This window comes from Pelmatolapia mariae, linkage group LG23, assembly GCF_036321145.2.
Source record: "Pelmatolapia mariae isolate MD_Pm_ZW linkage group LG23, Pm_UMD_F_2, whole genome shotgun sequence".
NCBI lineage: Eukaryota > Metazoa > Chordata > Actinopteri > Cichliformes > Cichlidae > Pelmatolapia > Pelmatolapia mariae.
The window spans coordinates 44,301,870-44,309,929 of record NC_086246.1 but is presented as its reverse complement, the minus strand read 5'-3'; the positions used below and the strand labels follow the sequence as shown (position 1 = coordinate 44,309,929).

The 8,060-nt window shown below is 38.4% G+C and overlaps 2 protein-coding genes across 9 annotated transcripts in view; one reads left to right on the top strand and one right to left on the bottom strand.

Moving 5' to 3' along the window:
* Nucleotides 1-509: 509 nt before the first annotated feature.
* Nucleotides 510-4,864, bottom strand: tmed5 (transmembrane p24 trafficking protein 5). Its single transcript, XM_063466613.1, has 4 exons — nt 4,560-4,864; nt 3,344-3,441; nt 3,077-3,257; nt 510-2,442 (listed from the first exon to the last, which is right to left on the bottom strand). Exons 1-4 carry the CDS (start codon nt 4,758-4,760, stop codon nt 2,224-2,226), a joined length of 699 nt encoding a protein of 232 aa, XP_063322683.1. The 5' UTR covers nt 4,761-4,864; the 3' UTR covers nt 510-2,223.
* A 1,048-nt stretch (nt 4,865-5,912) lies between these two features.
* Nucleotides 5,913-8,060, top strand: part of suco (SUN domain containing ossification factor) — a 45,405-nt gene continuing 43,257 nt past the window's right edge. For all 8 annotated transcript variants that reach the window (XM_063467245.1, XM_063467247.1, XM_063467240.1 and 5 more), the window contains exon 1: nt 5,913-6,155. In XM_063467245.1, the coding sequence (XP_063323315.1) occupies nt 6,103-6,155 (53 nt within the window). In that variant the 5' untranslated portion in view covers nt 5,913-6,102. The remainder of the gene's footprint in view (nt 6,156-8,060) is intronic.

Sequence of the window (8,060 nt, the reverse complement as noted above, 5' to 3'; positions counted from 1 at the left end):
TTGTACGGTTGCATGCAGTAGTTTTTCAAAGTGTTCCTAAGCCTATTGAAAGACTTGACACTTCTCTACGGGATGCTCTTTTTTTCTTTTTCTAAATACCCATCCCTATTACTAATAAACCTAATTAGCTGTGGGAACATTTCACCAGATGTTGCCCTTGTCTCACCTTTTTTGAAAGATGTTACTGTCATTAGCATATGTTAACCAAAAAAAATTAAAATTTCTCACTTTGAGCATCGAATATAATGGCTTTGCATTGATGACAAAGATAATTTCTGTTTTTAATCCACATTTGAATCACAGTATCACACTCTTTGGGGTGAAATATAACACAACAGAATGCAGAGGTCAGAAAAAAGGTAAAGCTGTTTAATCTGCAGAAATTTTCAACTGCAGGATATTAGCTAAATAAATATGATGCCACTTTCCCTCTTCTCCCACTGCTGTTTTATGACAGAAAACATTTCTCAAAGACAATGAAGCTGTAGACACAAACTTTTATTACTCAGTAACATAGAAATACTTAAAAAAAAACGTTGTTCTTTTGTTTTTGTAGAATTCTGAAAGCATGTTAAAAATTGATCAAAAAATATTTTTATTACCAATACATCACTTATTAGAATCCAGACATACAGTACGTAAATACCAGTGACAGCAACCATACATGAGAATAAGGAAAAGCACTGAAACTGAGGCAGATGATGACCATTTCTCACAACCAGACATCCAATATTATTACAGGCATCCAAAGAATTTGTGATTGACATATGCACATACCGTGTGGCAAAATGTTATAACTGTAAACCAATTAGTCTACTCAGTTTGGTTTTATTCACTTCTAACAAAAGATAGTGTAAATCACAAAGGCATAAACTCACTGTATGATCTTCACCTTACAGCACAAGGCAAAAATCAGAAGACTGCAACATGAAGCATCGAGCCAAGGTAGTGAGCAGCCAGGGTTCCAGAGTGGAGATGAATAAACATCAATAAAAAAATACAACCGCAGTAGCAGTTTAATACAATACAAGTAACAGGTAACAAACTGGTGTTATTTCACCCGTGTAGACTGTGGACCCATTTGTGTTTGCCAAAATGGGGTTCTGTGGGATCTGAGGCAGTGCAAGGACCTGGAAAAGTATGTTGAAAAGAAAAAAAACAACAAAAAAAAAACCACAAGGCAGAGGATGGTTTGTGCATATTAAACCAACCAGTGCATTGAAGTAGTGGCAATGACCTTCCAGATGTCACTCAGATAGAAATAGACTTCTGTCACAGGAGAGACGGGCAGGCTCAACATCTTCACACAGTAGGTGGCTGTAAGCAGACACCCAGCAGCAGCAGACAGTCTTCACAGCGGCGGCGCTGGCTGGCTGGCAGCCATTCAGGCCACAAGTCCACAAATCACGGCAGAGGAGAGTAGGGCAGTAGTTATAAAGAGATTTGGAGATGGCCCGTTTCCTTCTCTTGCAGTCTTTTGGGTGCCAAAGAGCAGCATTGCAGTGCAGCCCTGTATTTTCAGTATTGGCATGAAGGGGAATATGTGGCTGAATTGTAACAACATAAATGTTTGTGGCAATAAGAAAAGTATTCAAAGGCCTCACCAATAGGCAAAAGGCTGGGAGCGAAATCCAAATGAATAAGGCATCTTATTGTAAGGGGAAGACACACTAACAGATTGGCAGCACCTCTCACTCCTATCTGACAGAAATAACAGGCCCCAGACCATTCCTTCATCTAGTTTAGCTTAATCCATGTTGAAATTAAATTTTTTTTAAAAAGAAGAAAAAAGGACATTTTTGCATTTGGCCTGGCTCCATTAGAAAAACTAGTTGCACTGTAAATGTGCTTCTTTCACTGATGAACTACAGCAGTTGGGGAGAACTATCAAACAAGATGCATGTTTTTTTCAGGAAAGACAGAGCTAGGTTGTATGTAAAGTTGAGAGTCATAAGTTTTTCCAAACCTGGGGTTTCCTTCAAGCTGCAACGGCCTAAAAGACCAGAGCAACAACTGTGGTAAATTGGCTCTTTATCATTGTGTGTGTGTGTGTGTAAGTGTGTACATATATATATATATATATATATATATATATATATATATGTGTGTGTATATGACATCCTTGATTAAAAGTCACAAAAGGGGAAATCAGCTGAAAAAAATCCATAAGTTTTATGTGGGCAACTGTGTCAGTCTCTCTGTTTCACTCCATTTCAGGTTGTGTTATGTTCGAATTTTCCGTTTATCTTCAAACAGCGAGCGGACTAGGTAGACCTGAACCCCCGAGACCAGAACCATAGCAATGAGATTGACCACTGACCAAAAGTTCACCCTTTCAAAGTTACTCTCCTGGATGTTTCGGTCACGAGCCTCGAACGCTCGCAGAAGCGTCTGGATCTGAGAGCTTTTACCCAGCCGAGCCTTCACATTGTTGATGGTGTCCTGAAGGAGAGGAGAAAAGCAGGTCATACTGAGGGAATCTGAGAAGAAAGCTAATAGATCTACTGCACTCTTTATGTAAATTTTACTTGACCAAAGTTAAACAAAAACAAAGCAGGTAATCAGAGTGAGAGTCTGAAATGGTGTTCCTTCCTCCTTGAAAAAACTACTTCCTCAACAGCTGGGGGACAAATTTCCTACCTCTTACAAAGATGACAAGGCTATGTGACTTATGACACAAATTTAGGCTATTTCTAGCAAATGGGTGGTGCAAGCTGAAACAATTGGCCGCAGTCAGCCAGTAGGTGAGAGTTCATGACATTGTCCTTTATTGTGACACACTTCGTGTAACTTTGCATGTTGGTGATGGATTATGTGCTATTTTGTTGGCAGTGTGTTCGGTCACTTTGCACCCCCCCGTGTCATCCTGTGCGCCTGGATGATCCTCTGAAATATCTCAGGCAACAGAGGGACAAAGTCTAAAAATGCAAGTGGGAATAAAACCAACACACTCTGAATCAAATTTAACCACCTACCATCTATCAGTGCTATTAAGGTTTAAAGCTCACACATTCAAATCTATTAAAACGACAGGTTTGGAATGTGTTAAATTTATTCAAACAAGACCAACTCTCACCATAATGTCTTCCAGCTTCATGTCCAGGATGTCTGTTCCGTGGACGTACTCCTTCCAGTCATCTGGGTCTTCATCTGTATCCATGTTGTCCAGGATCAACTCGAAGAAGATGAGCTTCTCAGAGACTGAGCTGAACGTGTTGTCAAAGCAGAACATGTAGTCTCCCTCCTCAGTGTCTATGCTGGAAGAAAGCACAAGCAGTAAGATCTTCCCCAAACACCTGAGTTATTAATGTCAGTTTTTAAATAGAAGATCGGAGCTACTTACGTGTGGACACCATCAGACTTGTGGTAATCACTGAATAGCAGTTGGCCCGAAGGAGAGAAGACAGTGAAGTCTACATCAAGGCCTGCACCATCTAACACCTGCGGATGGTGGAGAATAGAAATAAATGAGAGGTGAATGGGGCTGAGAAAAACAGCAGTCCAGGTATTTTGCATAATGAAGATATTTGAACTTACTAACTATAAAAAGGGGTAATAAATAAGAACAAAAACAAAATAAGCCAAAGAAGCATTCATATCAGCCCTCAACCCCTGAGAAATTCACATTTGGTGTGGCTTACTAATGTTCGTTTTAACACATGAAATATCAGGAATGTTGGTTTTTTTGTAAGGAGTCTGACATTTATGCAGCTAAATAACAAACTAAAACTCTGTGACGTCACACAGGAAGAATAGATTCCGATTCGCTGTGTAACCTGCACACTGACCTGCAAAACAGGTTCCCAACAATATGAAAATCAAGGTGTGAACCAATTTACTTGTTGCTTCTTTTGCTCTGGATTTAAAACAGCAGTAAACGAGTGTAGGCTGCATGTGGTTTGAAAGATGTAACTGAAGAAAGTATTCGCATCCTGTACTGAAGTAAAAGTACAAATGCAACACTTTAAATGTACTCCGTTACAAGTAAAAATAGCTACTATCGAAATCATTACATTATACTTAAAGTTTTAAAAGCATCACCCAAATTTTAATGTAACAGTTAAGTTTTACTGCTGTATCTGGTTTAAGTGGACTCCATTTGAGCTCTTTTTAAAATTCAAATTCAACTATTTTCTGAACATTGCGAGTATAATACTGAGAAATACCTTTAGAATTTCTGGCACCCAGTAAAATGATTATTTTTATATCTCTACGCCTTTACTTGTACGGACTGCTCGGTAGCTTAACTGATAAAATAATCATTAGTCAAATAAAAGCTGTAAAGCAAATAGCTACCAGTAAAACACTTCGAAATAAAAGTAGAACATTAGTTAGATATAGAAAGTATAAATACCTTAAACGTGTACCTGGCTAAATTGCCTTAATTACATTCCATTATTGGAATAAGTACCACAACTAAAGATCTAATCAACAGGTTTGACAAGTGTAATATGTCAACGCTGATTTGATTTGGCAGACAGCAGTGTGAAGTTTTGGGTTGACCAGCTAACCCCATACAAACCCCCAAACAACATCCCTATTTTATGAGGCTTTATGACCTGATATTCAATCTCCAGTGAGGCATCCTTCTTCATGGTCTGGTAGAAGCACTCCTTTCGACCGGCGGGCAGAGTGAACGTGAAATCGCTGTCAAGAGACTGAGAGAAGGCAGCCAGCACCACTAACCTCTCCGAGACCAGTGAGACAAACACGGACAGGACACACAAAAATACCCGGACCATCTTCATGGTCAAAGCCATGACCCTAAAAGTCCCAAAGACCCAGAAATGTGATTACAGAGGCCGGCCACAGTGCTGGTCAGTCAGCGGCAGTTAGCTACCTTCGCCCAAAGTTGACTTCTAGTTGAAATGTTCTGAAGATTGGCGACAGCTTAGGACCCCGCCGAAATAAAAATTAAAAAATGTGTTTTAGAATTTGCTAAAAAAAAACCTTTTTTATTTCACTGTTGATCCAAGCATCCGGTGTATGTACTTTTTTGTATTTATTAAGTGTGTGAAATTAACCACACACAATTAAAAAAAAGTCAGGCAAATTATCCAGGGCCTCAATGGAATTGCACTTTGGGATTTGTAGTCCTATTGTTCCATGCGGTATGAGCGTACGTAGAAAACCATCCTACTTTAAATGTGTTTTATGTGGTAAATGAAATAAACCAAGACTTGTATTTGTTTTGATCTTTTTGTTTTCCACAAACGTGTAAGTGGCGACGTGTTAACTTGTTAAAAGCAGAGTTTAAACAAAATCTAAAGTAGGAACGTGACTAAAGCATGTAAAAGTGTAAAATGTGTTTTTAACGAACCAGATATTTTTGTTCTCTGGTTTCTTTATAGTCTAAAAATACAATAGAAACTGATAAGATTACAGTTAATATAATGTCCCATTATATGATATATAATAAATATAAAAATTATGTCGTCAGAAAAAAATAATTAGCCCATTTCTCATTAAACACCGATAACCATTTTCCAGGATTTAAAAAATATTTATGGGTTTAACTACTTGAAGGTGTTTTCCAGTGGTGAAGAAGGAAGTACACAGTGTTCAATTTTTTTCACTCACCCTCATTCATACAGCTCATATTTGAATGAATGTAAGTTAATTTACAATTTAAAAAAAGTGTTAGGACTATATATTCACGTCGACACATTTCACAGTTGAGCAATAAGTTTAACTATTGCAAGCTTTAAGTGATTTGCTTATCGAGAAATAGGTGACGCGTCCTGCTCCACAGCTACCAACTCATCCTCAATCGAAAGGGGTGGGGCTTTCAAATTAAACTAGTGTCGCTACACGCCTTTTCATTGGGCTACGAATTCTCAACGCTTATTTGATTGGTTAGATTTTTCAGCGGGGGTTGAACATAGCGAGATCCAGCTACTCGTCAACAGCAGTGGCCACAGGAGCCTAAAAAGAGGCGGACAGCTGGTCCGCATAATGAAAAATAGCACCCCCTCAAGTGTGGGTTTTTCATGTTTAAATTAACACAGGTACTTAAAGATTCTCTTCGGTGTGTTGTGTAGTCGTGATCCATCAGAAGAAAAAACCCCAAGGAGCGAGGATGTTGGTCCCCGCGGGAAGATAATGAAGAGACTGCGCGTTTTGTTGGTGTGCCTCATTGTAGCTCTCCTGTGCTGGTAAGCTTTCACCGACATCTAATTCTACATCCTCACTATAATCAACATGTCAGACAAAACACAGTCCTAACAATAGGTGGAGCAGGCTTTGTGATGCTCGTCCTCACGTAGCTTTGCTTGGTGTCTTCTGCCGCATAATATCCGTCAGTCATCAATGCCACTGCTACACAGCTAACATTAACAACGTGTTACAATCTGTGGCGTTTTCTGGACTTTCTTATCCTAAGAATAGCTCTGAAATTGTTTTGTTTGTACCCAACTTACTGATAAGCTTTGTTTATTAAATGACGTAAATTATGTTAGAAGGTTTGGTAGCCAGCTGTTGACTAGCGGCATAGCTAGCTAACCTAAAAACCAATGAAGTCGGGCTACTTGTCAGGTAACATCACTGACCACCAAGGCAAGCTGGAGGTGACAAACAAAACTCTTTATCTCTAAACTTTTTAATGCTAAAAAATTCAGTCTATCTCCCCTTGATTTAAACTATATTTCATGACGGTTTATTTTCCAATGCCAAATCCATAAGGGCATCAACTGCTATCCTGAAATCGACCAGTCAGTCTGACCAGCTCATAAAACTCTGGATGACATGTATGTTGTTGTCATATGAAACAAAAAAGCAGCTAAATCAAGGAAATGCTACCATTGTTTGTCCAATGATTTATAAGTTACTACAAATATAAAACTTCAATGTCTCTTTGTATATTGTACAGACAAAAATAAAACAATAAATCCCATACTCGCAAGAGCTGGCGTAATGTAAAATCATTGTAAAATCACCGAACTTCTACATACATAGATTTAACAGAGACATATTGGAGATCTGTTATTACATTCTGGTAAATAAGTTCCCCTCCTAAAAATGATAGTTGTTCTCCAAAGTATGTGCGCACAGAGGTCTGGTAGATTAATACAACTCATGAATTTGTTTAATCTCGGAGGCATGCAGCAGGTAACAGTACGCAGGGTTTGTGGAATGGGATTAGCAGTCTGGCTAAAGTGCCACCTTTATCCAGATTGGTGACTCAGAAGCAGGTAGATGTCCAGCTTTCTCTGCCCTTCTGGTAATTTCTTTGTGATAAATATGTCAGTCTCACTTTATTTGAGACATAGAAGGAGAATGTAGATTAGTTTGCTCTTTGGGAGACTAAATAACCTAAAAAATAAATAAATAAAGACACATTTGATGTACGTGTAAATCCACCCATCCGTTTTCTTTGGCTTATCAGTGCTCAGGTTGTGGGTATAGCACAGCTTTTAGCTTTTCCTGGGGGATACTGAGGTGTTCCCAAGACAGGTGTGTGGCGTAGGCCTCCCTTGGGGTAGAGGTGGAAATTTAAAACTCCCAAGCTGTGCAAGAAAATTTCACGTTACTTAAAGTGTGTAGTACGTTTCCAGGAAATAATCACCTAATATTTGTGTTCCAAGATCCAGCAATGGTTCTGGTTACGTTACTGTAATGGTTATTTGATTCACACCCAAGTTCCAGATGACTATAATGTCAAAGGAAGCATGTTTGTCCTTATTTCCTTATAGCACTGAATTTTAGTAGTCATGTTTTATGGATCATACCAGGCATTCGTCTTATATAATGTCTTCATGAATAAATAAAACTAACACTCCAGCACATAGTCTACTGTAGCTCCTTCATAGGGTTGCATACTTTGAAAAGGAGTTGCATTTAAAAAAAAATAAAATAAAATTGATTGGTGCAAGCAAACAAGAGCTGTTATTCTTGGATTGCAAACCTGGTACTTCATAGGTATCACACAAATAAGATTTGATTAGATTAATAATTGTTATTTATAAATTCCTAATTTAGTCATTTTAAGCACACTTTATATTCTTTTGTAAAGACCCAACATATTATATAGCAAGAAAGCAAAATATTCCAGTAAGGCCCTT

What these genes read in the sequence shown, in the direction of transcription:
- tmed5 (XM_063466613.1), bottom strand. Translation starts at nt 4,760, where the DNA reads ATGGCTTTGACCATGAAGATGGTCCGGGTATTTTTGTGTGTCCTGTCC. An exon ending in AAGTCTGATGGTGTCCACAC is followed by an intron (nt 3,258 to 3,343) that starts GTAAGTAGCTCC and finishes GCTTTCTTCCAG; the next exon opens with CATAGACACTGAGGAGGGAG. An exon ending in TGAAGCTGGAAGACATTATG is followed by an intron (nt 2,443 to 3,076) that starts GTGAGAGTTGGT and finishes CCTCTCCTTCAG; the next exon opens with GACACCATCAACAATGTGAA.